This window comes from Alternaria conjuncta (assembly GCF_024043145.1).
Source record: "Alternaria conjuncta strain BMP 0040 chromosome Unknown scaffold_5, whole genome shotgun sequence".
NCBI classification, from domain to species: Eukaryota; Fungi; Ascomycota; class Dothideomycetes; order Pleosporales; family Pleosporaceae; genus Alternaria; species Alternaria conjuncta.
The window spans coordinates 1,095,290-1,117,524 of NW_026250094.1; the positions used below are offsets into that span (position 1 = coordinate 1,095,290).

The 22,235-nt window shown below is 52.9% G+C and overlaps 3 protein-coding genes across 3 annotated transcripts; 1 reads left to right on the forward strand and 2 right to left on the reverse strand.

Moving 5' to 3' along the window:
• Positions 1-2,654: 2,654 nt before the first annotated feature.
• J4E85_004017 (uncharacterized protein) lies at positions 2,655-4,190 on the reverse strand (the record flags this gene model as incomplete). The annotated part of the gene is made up of 2 exons (XM_051468279.1): positions 2,655-3,792; positions 3,841-4,190. The coding sequence occupies 2 exons, from the start codon at positions 4,188-4,190 to the stop codon at positions 2,655-2,657; spliced, it is 1,488 nt and encodes a 495-aa protein (XP_051327871.1).
• A 213-nt stretch (positions 4,191-4,403) lies between these two features.
• J4E85_004018 (uncharacterized protein) lies at positions 4,404-7,284 on the forward strand (the record flags this gene model as incomplete). The annotated part of the gene is made up of 5 exons (XM_051468280.1): positions 4,404-4,587; positions 4,639-5,220; positions 5,268-5,565; positions 5,939-6,673; positions 7,233-7,284. The coding sequence occupies 5 exons, from the start codon at positions 4,404-4,406 to the stop codon at positions 7,282-7,284; spliced, it is 1,851 nt and encodes a 616-aa protein (XP_051327872.1).
• Positions 7,285-13,613: 6,329 nt separating this feature from the next.
• On the reverse strand, positions 13,614-20,288 carry J4E85_004019 (uncharacterized protein; the record flags this gene model as incomplete). The annotated part of the gene is made up of 4 exons (XM_051468281.1): positions 13,614-13,781; positions 13,838-19,186; positions 19,291-19,957; positions 20,140-20,288. The coding sequence occupies 4 exons, from the start codon at positions 20,286-20,288 to the stop codon at positions 13,614-13,616; spliced, it is 6,333 nt and encodes a 2,110-aa protein (XP_051327873.1).
• Positions 20,289-22,235: the final 1,947 nt, after the last annotated feature.

Genomic DNA, 22,235 nt, shown 5'->3' on the forward strand with positions numbered 1-22,235 from the left:
AGACGGACCGCACATTGTGAGATACGGCCGAGATGCCAATATACGGCTTATACGCCGGGACCGCTTCGCACATCATAAGCAAGTCATCCAAAGCCAAGGCTAAGTCGTTCTGACTGTGGTGATGCCCAACGCAAGCGACGAAATGTGGAACTGAGCACATTGCGAAACTGCAGTCCTGGATCCTCGTGGGTTCTTGTGGAAGCGAGAATGTGTGGCGGAGTCAGACAGATGTCGTGCAGTAGAGAGGCCGGTGACCCACTGTTAGAAAGCTTGACTAGACGCGAGATGTACTGAATTGTAAACTCGTTTCGAAGTCGTTGCGAGGTTCGAGATGGCTACTGTTGATGCGACAAGAAGTGTGGTAGGCAGATTCGATGAGAGGATTAGTGATCGAGTTCTTAAACCCAGAAAGGCAGCAGCCCAAGTGAAGAGGCCTTGGTAATGTGGCGTAGACTTATCCACTAGACTTCTGTTTGGCGCAAGAGGAAAGAGCACGTAAAGAGAAGAAGAGGTTTTGGGGAATGCGCATATAATGAGGTAGCTGCTTCTAGAGTTGGTAGTTCCTTCCTCCAGTCTGTTGACCACTTCGTCATCTCACCAATCGTCACTTCTTAAAGTCATCAACGGTCGACCACTGCAAGTCTTCTCTCAGTCCTATCACCACTTCAGACTCACTCTCAAACCAAGTTGTCGAACTCGCAATAGCTTCATAGCAATCATATACCCGTGCTGGTCGCGTTCCCATATCTCAATCTCTATTTCCGAACCTCAGCTTTGGCAAGAGCAATGCGCACCCAACACATGGCAGTGTGGGGAAGCAGGAACGCCATGTCGTTCTGTGCGACTGTGACTCCCACGAGCTTCGACTGCCTATCGGCATGCTCGCAAGCACGGAGCGCGAACGCCATACTATGAGTATCGTACTACCATCAACCTACGCGAAGAACTCTGAATCTTTCGCCAACGTCTGTCACCTACACCACCAATATCATTTCTTCCTCTATCATGGCTCTGTAAATATACGCATCGCGCAAAGGGGAGACACAGCAGTCTATCGCTATCACAAAAGGCATGAAGACGAGAAAGAACAACCATGTACCGCTACACTTCCGCACCTCCCTCCCACCACTCACACACCTACCTGCATCCTCCCCTCTACCCTCACAGACTCACCTCGAGATCCTACGACACAACTTACATGTCCAGACCCTACCCGTACACAGAACCACGTCGCTACAATTCCTACTACGAAACTACGTACGCACGACCCGGCACATCTCACAGACCAAGCACTTCATACCGACCCTCTCAAACAGAATATTGGAGATACGTCAAACCAGTTCAAACACAGCAGCCAGAAAGACCACCGCGCAAGAGCAATCTCAAGAAGACGGAGGGCAGACACGTTCATTTCGATCTTCCGCCTGCTCAGGGGACGTCGAGCAGGACGGTCAGGATTGCAGAGGAGGAGAGGCAGAGGGAACGGGAACGTGTTAGGGCGAGGGAGAAGGAGAGGGAGAAAGATCGAGAGAGGGATAGAGAGAGTAGAAGAGAGAGTAGAAGAGAGAGTAGAAGAGAGAGGGAAAGGGAGAGCAGATACATACCACCACCACCCCGACCCCCCATACGGCACGACGACACTAGCGATAAGATGCCTAAGAAGCAGTACGCCACCTACTCCCACTCCTTCGAATACGACTCCCAACTCCACCACCGAGAACGATATCGTTCTTCCACTCCGCCTCAACGGACCACTTTACCTCGCTCTACTTCATACCACACCCACCAATCCTCCCACCCTCCCCTCCACCAACCCACCTACCACACACCCATCCTCGCAACCCCAACCGTCTACATAATAACCTTCGCCACGGACCTCACACCTTCAGAATCCACGCGCGCCTCCCTCCTCTCCTCCCAACTCCCCATCCGCACCCCACCAATCCCACACCTTTACACCATCGACGCGCGCACCGTCCGTCCACCCTCACCCTCTCTATGCCGGGAGTACTCAGGCGTGAGTCCGCGGATCCAAGACATTGTCATGGAAGACAGTGAGGCGAGGTATGCGGCGCGGAAAGCCGTGGAGAGGGTAGTGAGGTTTGGGGAGCGCGCTAGAAGCAGGGATGGTGGAAGGGGGAGGGAGATGGAAGTCAGTCTGAGTGTGTGTTGTCACTCTGGTACACATCGCAGTGTGGCGATTGCGGAACGCATAGCGCAGTGTGTTAAGAGTGAGGTGGGGAGGAGGGGGTGTGAAGAGGGTGTTAGGGTCGTGTGTCGCCATGTTCATCGGGTTAAGGGACGGAGGGATCCTTTTTGATGGGGCTGTATTTGTTTGACCTGTGAGAGAAGTGGAAGTAGACGGAGAGTGCTGGGTTGTAATTTGGATTAGAGCACGATGGAGATGTCGTGGGAGACGGAAGAGAGCAGTGCGTGATACCCTAGACTTTTGGACACCGGGGAAATTGGAATTGGAACTTCGTATTCATTCTTCTTACATGGTAGTTGCAAAAAATCGCTATACTCCTAAATTGGCTGTGTGAACCCAGTTCATGCAGCCAGATACATCGATACCCAAAATCTGTCGATTTCTCTTGATATCGTACCTTCCTCCCCAATCTTCTTTTGTACAATCCAACCCTCTTCTGTTTTTTCTACGCGGTCTTCTTCTTTCCAATGCTAGTATCAATACTACCCACAACCCACGTAACAGCGAACACGGCAAACATGCCCAGCGTAATGACAACCGGCTTCCTGTATCCCGCAGTCCAGGGGTAGTCGTATGTGACAACGAGATCGCGATCTCTAAATTCATCGACGAGGTTGATAGCCGTGAGTTCGAGTGTGGTGCGACCAAGAGTATCCATGAACGTCTTGTGGAGGCTAGTCTCGTTGCTGACGATAGGAACGGTAGTGGAGAACTTGACGTTCTTCGCGCCTTCGGGGAGGATGACGCGGAGGTTTACGCGGCCGTAGGAGATGCCTTCGCCGGAGCGGGGGCCCTCGAGGAAGGGCACTTTGAGCGCGTAGGTGTCGCCCGTGGAGAGCTTGCGTAGGTACGAGGATAGGTCTGCGTTCCAGCCAACGCGGAAGCTGTACTTCCAGGTTCCGAAGACGGGGTAGCGCGGCTTCAGTTCTAGGAGTGCTTCTTTCTTGCCGGGGCGGAACTTGGAGGTCGAGACGTTACCGATGTCGTCGGTGAAGTAGGGGTCGACGGCGCCGGGGGCGAGGGGCAGAGCGAGGCCCTTGAGGGCGAAGGTGGGGGGGTTGAGGTAGGACTGGCGCTGCCATTCTACGCGCGAGAAGTGGTTCTTGAGACCTGCGCCTTGGTTGACGAGCCAGTAGCGCTCCTCGGATGCTAGGTTGCCGCCCCAGTGCGAGACCTCGATGTCGCGCTCCAGCAGTGTCGCGTGGGTGACGGGCTTGGTGAACTCGTAGCGCACGCTTACGGCCTGCTGGGCGCCTGCGGGCACGTTGTTGTAAAGACCGTATGTGAAGGTCGAGCCTTGCTTCTGGGGGTCGGCGGTCTGCTCGTCGTTGAGCTCCGAGGGAAGGCTCGTGTAGTCTGGCACATCGCTGTTGGGGAACTTGACCTTGGTTCGCTGCTTCTCGGTGAGGTAGGCCGAGGGTGCGTATGCGCTGAAGTCGTATTGAATGTACTGCTTGTCCGTCTGGGCGATCTGGGCGGGGACGGGCTTCAGAGCCGAGGCGATCGAGTAGGAGATGCTGATGGTTTGTTGCGCCTTGGGTGCGAGGGGCTCGGGGAGGTGGATCTTGTAGAACTCAACGGAGCTGTCCCGGTCAGTCTCGATATGTCATATCAATCGCACCATTGCCTACCTCTCTGCATCAAAGCCCACCACCTCGACCTTGAAGATGCCCTTCTCAGCCGCCTTCTTGTCTCTTACTTCGAACCCTCCGACTTTGGACAATGTGCTCGAGTCGAATGGCAGGTAGTATTCTGATTGCGCCTTGTCGTCAATGTTCTCGATTATGACATTGATCGTCTCTCTGACGTATGCCTTGTCCAGGTTCGTCGTCCGGACTAGGTTGGCATTCTTGAACACCTGCGGTGGTGTAAATGTGCTGGGTAGCACCTGCTTGGATAGCAGCGGTTGTGACAGGTTGAGTTCGGCGCTAGCGAAGCTCGAAAGCGCTGCGATGCAGCTCGTAAAGAGGAAAGACCTCATTGTTGGACCAGCAGTCAAGCTATCCAGTCATATATGAGGTCGGTGGTGAGGGAATTGGGTTGGCTGGCGGATGGCAGTCGGTGGTTACGCGGCGGATGTTGCGTCGTAGGTGTTCTCTTCGGAGTTCCCTGGCACCTCCGCGTCTTGGCGCGACAGCTCGAGCTCACCCCTCCATACCTAGCTATCTACCCACCCTCACTCTCTCACGTCACTATGAGACTTCTGGCACGTTCAATTGGTAGGCCGCGCATATCTGCCAGTCGCCATGGCATCGCGACTGCATCGGGAAGGCGCCATCTAACCAATAATGGCTTCTTCCGCGTCTCGGAGGAGGTGCGCGAAGCTCTACACTCCAAAAAGCCCGTCGTCGCGCTGGAGACGACAATTTACACTCATGGTAGGAACGAAATATATTTATACGCGCATCGCTTGCTAACTCACGTGACAGGCTTTCCCTACCCCGAAAACGTAGCCCTCGCATCCCTCCTCGAAAGCGTAGTCCGAACGAATGGCGGCATCCCAGCTACCATTGGCATTCTAGACGGTGTAGCACGTGTAGGCATGGATCCAGAAGAGCTGATCAAGCTGGCTTCTTCTGCTGGTAACCCAAACACAATGAAGCTCTCGCGACGAGACCTCGGCTATGTATGCGGTATGCGACTGACCGACAAGTCCTTCAATGGCGGTACAACTATATCAGGCACTATGCTGCTCGCTCACCTCGCTGGCATTAAGATCTTTGGAACAGGTGGCCTTGGTGGGGTTCATCGCGGCGCTGAGTCAAGCATGGATATTTCTGCCGATTTGACAGAGCTCGGCAGGACTCCGGTCACCGTTATCTCTAGTGGCTGCAAGAGCTTCCTCGATATACCGCGGACAATAGAGTACCTTGAGACTGAAGGCGTAGGCGTGGGCACCTTCGCCGATGGACGAAAAGGCAATGTAGACTTCCCTGCCTTCTGGTCGAGGGACAGTGGGGTCAAGAGTCCGACGACCATTGCGGATGAGATCGAGGCTGCTGCTGTCATATGTGAGTCTTCAAATCCTCCTTTTTGTTCCATTACTAATACCATTTAGATGCGCAACACGCACTTCAGATCTCATCTGGTCTTCTCTTCGCCAACCCCGTTCCTACCGATTTCGCTATACCCAAGGATGAAATGGATGTAATCATTGCCGAAGCTCTGAAACAAGCTGAAGCAGCCAATATCTCCGGCAAAGACAACACGCCCTTTGTGCTTGCTAAGATCAAGGAGCTCAGCAAGGGCAAGAGTATACCCGCCAACAGGGCCCTTATAGAATCGAACGTGAGACGGGCTACCATCGTAGCACGAGAGCTTGCCATACTTGAAGCAAAGCAGGAAGAAGCCCAAGGGTGAGCCAGCACTCTTGTTGCTTGATGTAGACTGGCACTGATGTAAGTATGCTAGACGAAATTCCTCTTACTTCACTCCTGTTCAGTCCAGTTCCGCATCTAGTGCAACCTCATCACCTTCTGAGTCTCCCTCTACTCCTGCCACGTCAATTCCGTCTACAAATGAGTCTCAACAAGTCCCGGATGTAGTCGTTGCAGGTGCCCTCGCGGTCGACTTTTCCTGTGACTATGCTCCGTTCACAGCTTCTGCAAGCCAAACAGAACCACTACCTCACACCTCGAACCCAGCAGTCATCACCCAAACACTCGGAGGCGTAGCGCATAACATCGCGAAGGCATCTCACCTTCTGGGCTCCTTCGTCCATCTCCACAGTGCCGTTGGTGACGACCTGAGCGGCCGCGCAGCCCTCAGCCAGCTGCAATCGGAGGGCATGCCAATAACCGGCATCAAAACTCTCCAAGCCCCATCCCGAACAGCCCAATACGTTGCCATAAACAACACGAACAAAGACCTCGCCCTCGCCATGGCCGACATGTCAATCCTCGAAACCATCCCCATCGAAACCATCCAAGAACTCGCGACCAGCATCTTCTCTCCCACCTCTCCCACCTCTCCCCGCCCCAAAGCCTTCGTCACAGACGCAAATTGGTCGTCACCCGCTCTACACACCTGGCTCCAAGCAGCCCGTCACCCCGATACAACCACGATCTTCGAGCCTGTCTCCACGGCAAAGGCGCTGCGTATATTCCCTTCCACCTCCAGCACCACGGCCGCACAATCCGTCTACCCCACCCCCCTCGTCGACATCATAACACCAAACACGTACGAACTAACCGCTCTCCACGACTTCGCCGCCCAATCCACGCTCTTCGAGTCTCCGGAATGGTTCGGTGTGATAGACGCACTGGGTATACCCAACGGCGGCTTACGCGTCCCACTAGCCGTCACCGTAGGAAGCGAACTAGTCGACCAAGGTATCCCGCAACAAACCATCAAACTCCTTCCCTTTTTTCCTACTATCCTAACGAAATTGGGGAGCAAGGGTGTGTTGATGACGAAATTGCTCGCGGAGGATGCGGAAGAGTTGTATGATGAGAAGGAGAGGGGGTATGTTCTTGCGAGGAATATGTCGGCGTCGGCTGATGCAGCTGGTGGAGATGGGAAGGGGAAGGGTGTTGGTGGTCTTTATATAAGACTGTTTCCGGTGGAGAAGGTGCTGCAGCCGAATGAGGTGGTTAGTGTGAATGGGATTGGAGACACGTTTTGTGGGGCGGTAGCGCATGGGTTGGGACTGGGATTAAGGGTTAAGGATGTTGTGGGGTTTGCGCAGAGGGCGGCGGGGGAGAGTTTGAGGAGTAGGGAGGCGGTGGGGGAGGGGTTGAGGGGGCTGAGACTGTAGACTTGCACGGTGGAGGTGTGTGTGAAGGTGGATGTTTCCATATGGAGTACTAAGATGGGTGTGTTGAGAACATCTTGTTGATCCTGCATGAGAGATAGACGCAGTCTAAGAATACTGGTTTGACAAGTCTGTGTACAGAATGCTACAAAGTATCGGCTTTGTAATTGCACAACTACCTGCTTCGACCGATTCATACACACACACACACACACACACACAAGCTCACACCATCACACCTCCCCTCATCAATCCCACAAGAATAACTAGTCATCTTCCTACTCAGCACTTTCAAGCCGAGATATCGGATTTTGAACTATAGCAGAGGGTTTGGAGGGGTTCTCCATGGAAGGGTTTCAGAATCGTTTGTTTTGGATACGCGAGCTGCTGGAGCGGGATCTCATCAAATGGGGAAGCGTCTTTTTTTGGAGGGAAGAACTCCAGAACATGTGGTGATGGTTTGAATTTTTTGGAGTAGGCAAGCAGTAGTGTAGTGAAGGAGGGTGAGTGTGGATGTAGAGTTTATATATGCGTCAATTGATTCATGAGGTCAGGGACGTTGGATTTTGAAGTTAATAGTTTGAGGTATCATAATGACCTCTACAGAGCTGTCAAACACACAAAATGACTGCAGAGCAGTTTTGATCTCTCGCATAAAAGTCCTCAAGCATACTTTCAGTAATGTGTCTCAGTTGCGCACCCATATTGGTTGATGTTCCAGATTTTTACGGGAACGGCGCAAACATTGAACAGACAGGCGTAGTTTTGGAATGTGAGAAAGCGAGAAAACCCGGGTCTCTGTCCATGGTTGAGAATGTTAGATGCTTTAGAGATGCTCTCAATGGGTCTTTTTGCATTCGTGTTTTGGTCGCACGGATCGTCTTCTCGAATTCTCATCGCAATGTTGCTTAGTTGTTTTGGTTCGGCGAGGAGATTCTCAGTCCATCAGTTGCTGAATGATGCGTTTTGGAAAGTAAAGGAAGAAGTGTTGTGAAGGAGATATCGTTGAAAGCTGGGGTTTATATATTGCTAAAGACGTGGCCATAGCGCAGTGTGTTCTTAGCGGCTTAGTCTCTCTTTTTGTATTTCCAGCTCAAAGCTCTCAGTCACATGAAGTGATGTACCTCGTCTTTCCAGGACGAACACATGGCTCTGCTCTGGCTCTGCTTTGGAATTGCAATAGCTGATATCAAATGCCACGGTCTCGAGCTCATCATTGTCTTCCTCATTTTCTTTTAGGAAGGAAGGACAAACATTCCAGACTCTGAGTGCAATCTTTGGAAAGAGAGAAGAACATCAGACTCTTCTGATTTTTTTTGGTAAACCCAAGGAGCTGAGTGTAATAAACAAGAGTAAGATCAAAGGTCACCGCCCCGGTATTTATACACACAGCTGCCCCACTAGGAGACACCCATATAAAGAAGCGGCAGATGTGTGTTTAGTGTTACAAGCTCAACATCCTCAGCCACATCATCAACCTCAGTCGCGATTTTTCGGACGCACACATGGACTTGTCCAGGATGTGTTTAAGAGATACTGTAGGCAATGCCAAATCCCACAGTCTCGAACTCATGACACTCTTTTTGGGCGTTCTGGAAGGGAGGAAGAACATCCAAGGCGCCAGTTACTGTTTTGAAAAAGAAGAAGAGAACATTCAACTGAGATAGTACCCTTTTTGGTAGACTCAGGAAGAGAGTGTGATGAAAAGGAGTAAAGGTAACCGCAGCGGTATTTATATACACAGCTTCCGAACAGCCAGACACCACGTATGAAGTCGTTATGTACATTTTTGGTGCTCCAAGCTCCACGCTCTCGAACACATCATCATCCTGAATGCACGTTTTTTGACGCCACACGTGTACTGCGATGTTTACAGCATACGTGAAAATGTGGCGGTTTCCAGAATTCAAAAGACTCGGCTCCATTCACACTTGCAATGCAGGTTTCAGGAAAGACAGCACACAGCCATTGCTGGGTGGCAATCTGTTTTTGGAAAGACAGAAGACCATCAAGCATTCCCACATCGTTTTTGAGAATACGTGGGAAAAGAATAGAGAGGAAAGAGGTTTGCTCAGACCCATGTATAGAACCGGTGATATGTTCGGCAACCTGGCTGACGCGAGATCCCGGAGGGTCGGTCTCATAGCTTTGTTTCTGGCGGTTTTGAGGAAAGAAGGCGCAAAGACATTTCTAGGTCAAGGAGCCTTTTTGGAAAAAAGAAGGAATACCATTCACGCCAGGAACGCCTCTTTTGGTAAACTCAAGAAGTAGAGTGTGATACAGAAGAATGAAGGTGCTGCCGGTAGTATTTATACCCGACCATCCCATGCAGAGAAACAGCTCATATCTCACCGAGGAAAGCTTTTAGGTATTGATGAGATAAATCTCGCACTCATCTCCCGCATCACACCGTTTCTGTTCTTTTTGAGATGGCAGCGAGACAGTGTGGGCATGTGTTCGCTGTTGTGCCTTTTCAGCAGAACATGGAGAGGAGCTGAGGACTTTCAGGCGCGTTCAGGCCGGCGAGAAGGACATAATCGAGGGCTTCGATTGTTTTGGAGAGACTCTCCAGGCCAGACAGGACATTTGTAAAAGCCTACGAAGTTTTGATCCCGAAGGATAAAGTGGTAGATAATAGGAAGAAGGTAGCAGACGCAGTGATCGAGGGTTTATATACCCCGAATCTGCTGCAGGAAGAGGAGAGAGCCGCAGTCCATGAAACATGTCAGTGGATGTTTTGTAGTAGGAACGATCTTCGCAAGTCCCAGTCGCTCTCGACCATAGTAGCGACATCTTGTTTTTTGAGAGAAGCACACCCCATGTCCTTCTTCCTCTTTCTCTCCGCTGTTGCAATCCCCAGCGCAATGCCGCATCATCCTTGTGCCTGATGGATCTTTCGGTCACTCCGACGAACGCGCCATACTTCGCTTCCTCCTGTGTTTTTGGTAAAACTCTGTAGACTCTTTGAGGTAGACAAAAGAAGAGAAACCGAACAGCGAAAGAGGGATTTATATACTCCCCAGCCAGTCCGCACAACCGCGCAGGAAGCAGAGACGCCGGAGACCATGCGGCATATCGCTAGCGTTTTGGATCTTTGGGTAATGTTGTGAAGACCTCCGCGATCGCTCCATCCTGTGACAGATTCGATATTTCGAAGTTCGCACAAGTTATGCCGGGTTCCCGTAGATGTTTTTTGGACGCGGGAAGAGAACATGTATTGGTTGAGGCATCTTTTTAGAGGCGCGCACACGCCATACCAGTGTCCTATGCTGAGTTTTGGTGCTCTCAGCCGGACACCCATGCGTCCACTGTCTAGCTATTTTTGGAAAAGAAAGTAAGAGTTTGTGGTGTAGAAAAGAGAAGCAGAGCGAACTCTGAGGTGTTTATATACCCTCACACCTCACTAGCGCGTAAGAGGTCGAAGAGGCAGTACACCCACAGGCCACTGCGGGGTTAACCTATGCTTTCAGTTTCGAATATGCAAGTTCTCACAGACCTCTCTCTCATAACATCGCTAGCTGCTAGTTTCTCGTCTCCAGCCTTTCCCTGGAAGGTGTATATGGTAGTTTCTCGCAGGAAGGCTCGTCATGGCAGGGACTTGAAGAAGATTTTGAGTTCTGCAGAAGGGAGGGAACAGACTTCGATCATCTTGACCCTGACTTTGAGGGAGACCGAAGCATGGATGCGTAGGAATTCCATTTTTGGAAAGAGCGAACAGAGAACCATGGGAGTGTCGTAGCTTGCTTTTGGTAAATCCCCGAAGGGAGTGGTGGTAATGAGGAAAGAAGAAGAGGTTGAGAAGGTAGAATTTATAGCCGCGTCTTGCACTACTCCGTGGCAGTAACGACCAGATACTCGCTAAACGAGCTCATGAAGGTCTGTCTTTTGTCTTTTGGAGACCACACCGCTCTCAATCTCTCATATGAACATGTTATCGTCCTTTTGGAAACATGTAAATAACGAAGGTGAGTTTTGAGTGAAAGACCGGAAAGCGGAGGAGAGCGGCACATTTCATCGTTGCCTCATAGTTTTTCGAAGAAAGAAGGAGCAGAAGCAACATTGGCGCATGCTTGGTCGTTTTTGATAAGAGCCCAAAGGCGTGTGGAGTGATGGAGACAAGAACGAGGTAGAAGAGGGGGTTTATATATTCATCCACGCGCTCAGCCACTGTTCCGCATTGGCTCTAAGGTTTGGAAGCAGGAGAACGGGCAGCCATCATGTGAATCTCATTAGCTTTTGGTACGACAACCCCACTCCAGCTCTCTCCATGAATAGATCCTCGAACGGTTTTGGTAGACGCAGGGGAACCACTCCATCATCTTTCAGTGTGGGCTTTTCTCGCACAGCCATGTAGAACTTCTCACAGAGTTTTCTGACACACCCATGTGGCCTAAGTGTGCTTATTTTAGAGCCTGTAAAAGAGGCGCACAGGACAAACTCCATTCCAGGCCTGGAGGAAATTTTTGAAGAAGAGCGAGACAATTCATGTACGTCTTGTTTTTGTGTTTTTGTGTTTTCAGAGACAGGCGGAGAGGACAGCGGACTCCATAACGTGTTTGAATAGATCTTTCAGTGTAGAAAGAAGATTAAGGAAGCGAAACGCTCCATTAGTAGCTCGTATGGAAGTTTAAGAGGAAGCCGGAGCAGACATTTGTTGTGGATGTCTTGATTTTGAAGAGCAAGAGAGGGAGAAACTCCATTTATAAGGTGTGAAGCCAGTTTGGAGAAAGGCAGGGAAGCAGACAGACTCCATGCAAGCTTTGTCATGTCTTTCTTCGTGGAGAGAAAGGCAGGCAGACACACTCCACTTTTCGGTTCTCAGTCAATTCTGGTGTAAAAGGCGAACAGAGAAGCCCTCCCCCTCATGGTTCGAGGCTTGCAGATTTTTGGAAGAAAGAGCAGACACACTCCATATTAGCTGCTTTTGTTGTTTTTGGTAAAAGCACAGTCAAGTGCGTAGGATAAAGAGACAAGAAAGGCAGTCGAGAGAGTCGTTTATATACCCCAACCTCACTCCTCTGTCCTCTCCATCTTCGTTGCTCTCTGGTCTTTCGGCAAATAGGCGGTGGAGTACGAGCGCACCGCTCATCTATGATGCCATCAAGTGCTTTTGATGTGGAAAATCCGAGAGAGTCTGATCTCATAGGTTCAATAGAGATAGTTTTTTTGGCAAAGAAGGAGGAGCACACCATGTCGGAGATTTGTACATGGTTTGGTGTTTAGACATGTATTCAGACATGTCAGTTTTTAGATTTCCGGCGCCGAGGAGACCGCACATGTAAATACCATTGCGTACTTGTGGAAAAAGCGGGAAAGAAGCGCACATGCCGCTGTCGTCTTGCAGATTTGGAGAAGAGTCGGTGAAGAGCGCACATGGACGCTGCCACCATAAGATTTTGGAAAAGCTGGAGAGGAGCGCACATAGACAGCTTTGTTGCGTTTTGGAAGAGCCGGAGAGGAGCGCACATGCTTGGCTTTGTACGATGTTTTTGGAAAAGCGGAAGAGGAGCACATAACGCACTTGTCTTTTGCTTTTGGAGAAAAAGAGGAAAGCTTTTGTGATACAAGAAGAAGGGTGAGGAAGGTAGGAGAGGGGTTTATATACGCATCTCTCGTTCTAGCGTCATGGTGCGCTAGACCCAAGTAGCCACTGGACTCGTATGCCTCTGCCGTCAACCACCTCGGCATGCGCATGATTACATGAGACGAACGTGGATTTTGCACAGGTAAAAGCGATAGTCATTCACTAACCCCCTACTTCTCCTCACCCAACTCCCCACCCATCTTCCCCTTCCCTCACCATCCTCACATCCTTCAATCATACACCCCCTCTCCACACCCAAAAACGCTCCAAGCAGACTGCCACCCCGCATCCCACATCGCTCATCCCAAGGCCGTGAAAAAGAGACTACCCATCCATCCACCCATCTGCCCATCGCTCAACAATCAAAACCAGTGCCCAAGCCCATCCGCTCATTCCAATCCCTCGTCCCCCAATTCCAATGATAATAATAAACCTTACAAGCTACTGCGACAGACCAGTCCAGTCCCTTGCACACGTAGCGTCGCATAGCATACCCAAGCAAGCCCAAGCCGCGCAAACCAAATCGCACAGTGCCAAACCGAGAGACAGGAAAACCCAAAAATGAAAATCGCATGGCGCCCCAAAACCTCAAAAGCCGCTTAGGAGCGAGCTCCCTTAAAACGCCGTGAAAACCCAATTGTTTGACCTCGCAGGGTCTCCATTCGCGAGGTCTGAGAGTGTGATGTGAGTGGTATCGAGATACTGAGGTAAAAGTAAGGTGGACGCGAGATGAGGTATCGTGAGTAAAGTATAGAGAGTTTGCAGCCTCCAGGGCGGTTTCAAGCGTATCGGATCGTATGGATATGTGTGCGAGTACACGCGCGCGTGTGTGGCCGATGACGATAACGATGACCAAGAGGAGATGTGCGCTTCGCCGTGTTCCTTCGCCAAGGAGGATTAGGATAGAAATAGGTGTGTTGCGTGGATAAGGTAGTGAGACTCGGTATTCTCGGTCATCGTCCGTCGGTGTTTGTAGTGAACGGCGCGTGCTCGTGGTCTGTTGTTGTGGTGTTGCGTGATTGTCGTCATACTGTAGTTAAGTTCTTGATACGGCGACTGCGCACCCCTCAAGAAGGCGCCATACCCTCAATCGCCCCTTTTTCAAACTCTTCCAACCGCTTCAACTTCGCATCGAGCTCCGCGAAGATATCGCCCATATGACACGCCTGCTCGAGCAGCGGTGCACTGCCGAATGGCCGCATACGGTGGCGTAGAGCAAGGGTGCTGGCACAAGACTATTTCCCGCATTAGTAACCGTCCCTTCAAACCAAACAAAGACAGTAAAACATACCTCGATCCTCGAAATCTGATGCTCAACAAAGTTAATCAAGAAACGATCGGTAATCTCGCCACCCCGGCTCTTCATCCTCTCCAGCAACGCCGTCTCTGGCGGTTTCAATTCAGAACAACCCGGGCTCTCGAGCGAACTGCACAGCATCTCCAGACGTAGACTAATATTCCAGAGATCCCAGACATCTTCCGTGTCGATAGTGAGCTGACTCCCCGCCATCTTCTGACCAGCCGTAGCCTCCTTCTGCTGCTCGACGGGTTTCTGTTCCGTCTGGCGCTGGACCGCCAGCCGACTAGCCAGCGAGTGCGGATACATGAGGTAGATGTACTCAGGGTTCTCGAGACCTTTAAGACGGCGTTCACCGAGGTCTTTGACTTCGAAACCTTGGGAGCTGAGGGAGCGGAGTTCGCCGCGGATCATCTGGCTGTTCATGTCGTCGCCGTAGGCTTCTTCGGATCCGGCGGAGTTCTTACGGTCGCCTTCAATGTGCGTTTCGAGGAGCCGTTGGATCTCGGCGATGAAGTCGGATGAGACGGTGATTTGGCCGCCGTCGGCTACGGACGAGATACGTGAGGCGCGGTTGACCATGGGTCCGAAGTAGTCCATGCGCTTCGTGACGGGATCGACTTCGCACACCGGTGTGCCCCAATGGATACCCATGCGGACTGAGAGACCACGGAAGATGACGTTACCATCCGGATCGACCACTTCCTGTCCATTGACGCTGTTGAGAATCTCTTGCGGCCACTGTACTTCGAGAAGCTGGCTCTGGATCGTGAAACACCACAGCAGAGCTGATGTCACAGTGCGGAAAGCGACCATGAATGCATCACCTTCTGTCTTGACCTCGTACCCACCAATAATGCGTAGTTGTCGGCGCATAAGCTCGTTGTGCATCTTTATTGCAGAACGCATAGCAATCGGGTACGTCTCCCACAGTATGGTCGAGTTTTTGATATCCGTAAACACCAGACTGACTTCGCCCGTTGGCGCGTCCACTTCGTTGTCGAGTCGAGCGAGCTTGGAGTCACCGACCAGGTTGCCCTTCTTTCCACGTCTGCGCGATGCGCCCCAGTCTGGATCTGCACCAGGTGCGGGTATGAGGGACATGCTTTGGGTGCGGTACCGGGCACGTTGTTTGCTCTTGAGATCACTGACACCAAGCAACATGACCATGATCTTGTTCGTCGCACCAAAGGCAATAGCCAAATCGCGCAGTTTTTGGGCGGCGACCATCAAGTCGTTGCGCTCTGATCGTGCGACATCAACAGCGAAGTCTGGAGTGAGGTATTCCCAAAGTTCTCGCGAAGCTATCAGGATCATCTCATCTGTGTCGCCAAGAGTAAGGTTCATGATATGCGGCGATGCGATGACTGATGGCGACATTTGAACGTATCCAAATGCTCTTGATACCTCGAGCATGTCGTTGAGTTTACCCTGCCGCGACACGAATCCGCCGGCTTCTCGTATCCTGGATCGCTCACTTGGCTCAGCGGGGTCGTGTTTCCTGGTAAGGATCTTGTGTCCTCCTTCCGAACGGATCAGAAGGGCTTGCGCATCGCCAACGTTGGAGATGTAAAGCTCCATCTCTTTCAAGAACAGTACTGTCGCCACACTTCCCGATGTCAGGTCGTCGTCACTAAGGTCAGGTACTGAATTGCGCGTTTGTGTTGACGGTGCAGTGAGTCCGTTCTTGTCCAGACCCTGACTTGCAGCGGTAGCGAGTTCCTTGTTGAGGCCAAGGTAACTTCGTCGCAAGGCATCTGACGGCGTTTCATTCGGTCGCAAACGGTCGAGCTCATCGGCGAACCGATTCTTGAACTGGTCGTACAAGTATTTGGCGATTTTAGCTCCGCCCCCCGCAAGCGGCTGTGCGTCAAACAGACCCAACAGCTGTTCGTCGTCGTGGCTGCGGAAGCGGGGCACAACCATGTCCATTGTCGAGATGTGTTCATTGCGACCCAGTGAATCGGCCATACCATACGCCATGGTACCCACAGCCGAACCAGCAGTGCGCACTCGCCGGTCCTCTGACTGTTCAGGGACCGAAGGAACCATCATCGTGACGTCCATCAGCCCAAGTACGCGAAGATTAATCAACGAGCTGAAGTCGGTCAGGTCGCGCCCTTCTCGCATACTCATGCCGCCGCCACTGTACGAGCCGCTGGGTTTGATCTCGAGACGCTTGTTGCCTGACAGATTCAGGTATCGGAGTTTGTGATTCCAGTTCCAATTCCAGTCATATGGCCAATTCGACACGTTGTATTTCAGCAAATTGCTAGCCACATCAAGAACAGCCAACTGTGCAACCTTGCCAAGTTCGGCCGGCAGCACCTGGAACTTGTTGTTGTTGATGTGGAGGACCTTGAGCGAGCCGACTTCCTCCAAGTCCTCTGCAGGTAGAGACGTCAGGTCATTGCCCGACAAGTACAGCTCGGTAAGATGTTGCCATCGTCGGATCGTACGAGGTGGTACATCATAGATGAGGTTGTATGCCAGATTCACAATTCGCAATTCGGGGAGAAGACATAATTCGTCGAACACGTCGTCGTTCAGCCGGTTGTCAGCCAAGAACACGTGTCGAAGAGAACCCGCAAAGGTAGTCACCAGGCGACTACTAAGGCTGGAGTCTTTGCGGGACATGGGTGTCAGTGTCCCTTCGGTGGGCGCACGAGACGCTACTGATGTCTTGCGCGCCGTGCTTGAAGTGTTGTATGACGCCATCGACCCCTTCCGTTGCGAAGAGGCAGCCGACGAACCAACACTCAGACCTCCTGATGCTTGACTAGGACGGCGATTCTGAAAGTCTTCCAATTTACCCAGCTCTTCGTAACTGGGACTTGATGTCAAGCCCGGTGTAACAAGCGCAGGCGCTCCGTCTACTTGAGCTTGTTCCCCATTTGCTACTGGTGGAGGTGACGCGCCGGGTTTGGGGAACGTGGTAAGAACGTTGGACGACACGTTTAGCGTTTCTAATCGGCGAGCGTACCAAAGCTCCTCGGGAAGCTTGGGCAGATTGTTCTCGCGCGCGTCCAAATAGCGAAGCTCCACCAAGCGACCGATCTCGGCAGGCAAGTCATCCAGAGAGTTTCGAGCTATACTGAGATGTTCCAGCCTGTACAGCTTTCCAATGTTGGTCGATATGGACGTGAAGTGGTTCTTGTCGAGGATGAGCTTAGTGAGGCCGGTCAGTTTGCCAAACAGATCTTCGGGTAATTGCGCCAGTTTGGCAGACGCAAGATTGAGGGCAGTCAGTGTTGGAGTGGGCTGAGTGAGGCCGAAGCGTGTAACTGGGTTGTGGTTCATGTGCAGCACACGGATCTTCGGGAAATAGCCTTCAAAGGCCGAAATAGAGTTGTGACCGATCATCAAGTACTCCAATCGGGGCAATTGGGACATGACATCCATACTATCAAGCGCGTTGAACCGCACGTCGATTTCTCGCAGGTTGACCAAATTGCTCAGTGTGGGAGGGAAGCTGCCGGTCAATTTGTTGTTTGTCGCCCAGAGTCTTTCTAGACATGTCAACTGGCCAATCTTGGGCAAGCTCGATATCGAGTTGAAACTGATGTCAAGATCCACCAGTGTCCGGACTTCGCACAAAAAGTCGGGGAATTCGTTCAGAGAATTCGAACTCAAGTTCAGACTGCGAAGCGCGCGATATTGTCCAAAATAGTGTGGCAGTCGCGTTAGCCCGTTGTTGGAGAGTCGGAGACCTTGTAGACTTTGCAGCTTGTGCAGTTCCGCACGGTCAAGAGACTGAAGGCGATTGTTCGATATATCCAACATGGTCAGCCGGCTGGCAAGACTCAGACTGGGCGGGAGTCGTCGTGCGTCATTGCTCGTGTACTTGATCTCCCTCAAGTTGGTGCAAGCAAGGATAAAGTCTCTAGGTACATCAAGTGATAGGTTGCGCGACAGGTTGAGCGATATTATCTCAGTCGCTTTTTGGTAGAGTGTGATAGGGATGGTGATCAAGTTCCGACCTTGGAGATCAATGTGACTGAACTTTTGCATCTTGCTGAAACCAGGATCCCTTTCCAGACTCGAGTATCCGCTCATCTTGGCAGGGAGGAAGGTGAATCTGCAGAGGTAGCTGTTATCTTCCCGTCCGACGTCTTCGAGGCGGTCCAGATCCGTATATCCGGCGAGTTCCAGCAATCGCTTCTGGATCAGCAGCGGGCGCTCGTTACTTTCCAGTTGCCGTGAGGTGTCATGTTTCCGCATCACAATGTGGTAGTTGTCCAATTCGTCTTGTAGTACGGTCTTCTTCCCTAGTATTTGTATGATTTCCTGCACGGTCGTGTTCAAGGTAGCTGATAGAGTCGCAAAAGTTGAATCGACCCTGAAGATGCGCAGACAGTACGTCTTGTTGTCGCTCTCTTCCTTGGAAGGCGTCGTAGTCTCGTCGGCGTCTCCCAGCTTGTCCATCTCGTCCTTCATGCGCTTCACGGCCCAGGAGTCTGGCGCGTCCCACGCCGCGGTACCGTCATCATCGGGTCCTGGTACGGAGATGTCTTCACCGAGGTTTGGTGGCTGCTTTGGCACCTCGCCCACAGGCGGCGTCATCGGCGGTGCCTGTTGAAGATTCACGATACCCTCCATGTCGTCCAAGTTTCTGTCCAGGAAGAAAACAGCATCGTTGCCTGCTGTGCTAGCGATATTATCGTTAGGGTCCCGTCCCGTAGGCTCGTTCGGAATTGCGCGCTTCTCTTTCCGGAAGGTAGGCAAACGGTGGTGAGGCGCTCGCATTCGCTGTTCCTTGGCTGCGCTCTCAACGCCATTGTTGATCGCCTGCTGCTTCGCCATGGTGGCCTGCCGAGCCGGCTCTGGCCTCGCGGATCGTGTCGTGTTAATTGAAGGATTTAGAGAGGTGGCGGAGGCAGTTCCAGCAGCGACGAGACTCTTGAGGGTGTCTCCCGGTAACGTGCGGTCCTTGTCCTTGTCCTTGCCTCGTAACCGCGCGAAGAAACCGTGCGACGCCTTGTTGGTGCTGGGAGACCGTTGCGCTATTCTGTCATCTCTTGTCATATCCGAGTATGAGCTTGGCGTAGGGCTCGACGGCCGTCCCAGAAGGCTTGTCTTGGAAGCGAAGGCGGAGCTGAGGGCCGAGGGTTGGTTCGGTCGGACGCTGTAGCTGGAATCTTCGCGGCTGGTGGTGGGGCGCAGCGGGTAAGGCTGGCTTATGTCTGCGCGTCCGTCTGGGGCCTTGTTGTCCTCCTTGCTGCCCTTGTGCCGGTGGCCAGTGCCAGGCAGTCTTACGTGCAGCTTGTGATGCGATCGACCCGATTTGGCAGAATGTTGCTCCGAGGAACGACGGCCGCCATACTCAGCGGGAGTGGGAACGTCCTGCGAGGGGTTAGTGATACAGGTCCGAGGTCGGCGGTAGAGTAGTAGGGCAGGAGCATGAGTGAGAGACGCAGTGCCTTCCTCTGGATGTGAACTAGACTCACCTTGGAGTCTTGGAACTCCCATGGCGTGACTTCCGAGGACGCCTGCGGGGTGCGTGGCCGGGAGCTGGTAGGCGAGGTCGGGCGCGACTGGTGCTTACTGCCAATCGTGTTGCTGAGGGAGTTGCCGCGGTTGCGCTGCGGCGTGCCCAAGCTCGAATCCGAGTTCTGGCGGTCGTCGGCGGGGAAGTCCTCTCCGAAGACGTTCTGCAGGCGTTTGTGGAAATTCCGGCCCATGCTCGACTTGGAACCGGTGCTGCTGACGGTCGTGGCACTGGCTACCGACGGCCGTCTGTCGTCTTTCATGGGGAAGCCCATGCTGTCCTCTCTGGTGCCGGTTCCCGGGCGGAAGCCAGGCGACGAGACATCCTCGTTTGAATCGTTGAAGAAGCTGCTCCAGACGCTGTTGGTCATGTTGTTTCCGTTGGGCGCGGTGGACCAGGGCGCGACCTGTGAATTGGCGCTCGAAGCGGTGGGGGGATTGCGCGATATGGACGGCACTCGGCCTCCCGAAGTCTCCAGGACAGCCAGCTGTTTTCGGTGGTGGCCAAAGGCGCTCGGCGTGGGAGCGTCCCAATTGGCAGGCTTGCGCGGGCGGTGCGAGGGGTTGTCTTTGGGCGGCGGAGCTGGGGGGACGGTGCCAGGCGATATCTCGGATTCCCGCTCGACACTATGGCGTGTTAGCAGGCGTTCGGTTGTCGATGTCGATGCACGTGTGGGAGTGCGACAGGCAAGACATGTCTCTTCCCGCGTCAAGACGAGACGAGGCCAGAGTCAAGGTCGAGGGCGCACAGCGCGCGCCGCCACCCCAGCCAGCGTCCATCTCGCACAGCACCAGACGCAACAACATACCGGGAATTGAGGTTCTTGTCCGTCTTGACGGTGACGGGGGTACCCCTCAGCGAACCCGCGCGTCCATAGGGCCGTATCGTGTCGCCCGAGCGCGAACTCCACGAGCTCTCTACCGAACCATGGCGGCCGATGGTCTCGTTCCTCGTCATGGCGGTGGCGGGGGCGTGCAGGGTGTGAGTCGCGGCAGTGGCCCGCGTGGGCGGCGGGAGTGGTGGTGGGGACTGCTTGCGCAGAGTGGCCGTGGACGGCTACTTCATCGAGGCGGGACAGCAGCTCGAGGTGTGCAACATGGGCGGCGGTCGGCAGCGCAGTGGGCAAGGCAGCGCAGGGCAAGGCGCGCAGCGAGGCGAGGCGGAGCGGGCGAGAGACTCGGGCTGTTTAGCGGCGGCAGACAGACAGCTGGAGTCGGTCAGGCTATGGTGGGTGGTGGTGCATATGGTTGTGAAGAATGGCTGACTACACCCTCACTGACACTTCGGATGGAGACAGGCATGGGGGCTCCACTTTGCTATGGAGAGCGGCATGCTTTGCCAACAATGCGCCACCTGCACCCACTCCAACCTTGGAACCGACCAAGCACTACGGGGTCCTACCGAGCCTCCGTGCTAGCAATACTCCAGAACACCTGCACTACCCAGAACACTAACCCAGAACGACGACATCCCCAACCACGCAGACATGTATGCTTTAGACAGTGCAAAAGATGAGACCTCCTCCTCCTCCTCCTCCCCCCCACCTATTCCACTTCGCTATGGAGAGCGGCACACTCTGCCAACAATGCGCCACCCACAGCCCAGACCAACCGTCCCCAACCCACTCCTCACCCTTCCCTTCCGCTAACCCAGCTCCCACCCACGGAGCCTACCGAGCCACCAAGCACCCGTCCTAGACTTCCCAGCATACCAATCCTTCTCCGTATGCCCCCCGGCCTAGACCACCAAACCAACGACACGGGCGTCGCGCCGCATGCAGTCATATCGCGAACGACAGTGCCGTACTTTTACATTTCATCTTACATCTCATCTTACGCGCGTTGTTTGCAGCATATGCCGATTCCAGTTCCGCTGAGGTTAGGTTAGGTCATGGCCCCGGTGCACCGAGCACCGAGAGCTTGAACCCCCGCTTTTTGGAGCCAAAGCCACCACCACCACCATCCTGACAACGACGACTACGACGACGACTACTATCCCGTCATCATCATCATCGCCATCCCTTGCTCCTGTCCATCTCTGCCTAACCATCCACATCATTGACATCGCATCATCATAGTACCGACACCCGTGTTTCATCCCAGAACTAACTCATCAATAGTTTGGTTCAGAAGCGAATCCGACATTTGTGGCGTACACCGAGCCACTGCCTATGCTTTCGCCTGTTCCAATAGCTAGAGACATTCCTGTTTCATTATTCTCCGATGTTTGAGGGACGCTCGTTGGTTGTGCAGCCGGAGCTTATTTGCCGTATACCCCGAAGCAGGCAGACGTGCAGACCTGTTGTGCTACCACCGCGGATTTAACCATCGCGTTCATTCGCGTGTATGCGTGTATTTATACTTTTTTGCCTACTGCGCTTTGCTGCGCGAGATGCTGACGTGATGTGTATGTCGCCGTGGAGGACGTCAATGAATGAATTGGCCCCAGTTCATATTAATCGCGCACTCTCATTCCGTGAAGGAGGCAATAGCGCTTGCAGCACCAGACAACAGCATTTCTACGTTACGAGCACATACGCCCCTGGGACATTGATGACTGATCATGAAGGTGTGCACTGTAGTCACATGCTACCACTCGCACATGCTTCTTCCGGCAGCCAGGCAATCGGGTCACTCCCTCACGAAACTGGGCATTCATATGCGCCCCCAAGCATTGATGAGTGATTATGAAGGTGTCCACAGGTACAGTACACTATGTAATCACATGCTACCTCGCAGTACTTCTTCCGGCACCCGGCTCAGCTTATTCACAACAGACCACTCATAGCAACTTCATAGCATAAGAAGCAATCATTAACGCTCGTACGACGCCAAGTCTATCTCACATCCCTTTTTTGCGTGTATAGTGACGCAATCCTGTGACCTGTCTGCGTCCCGGGATTTG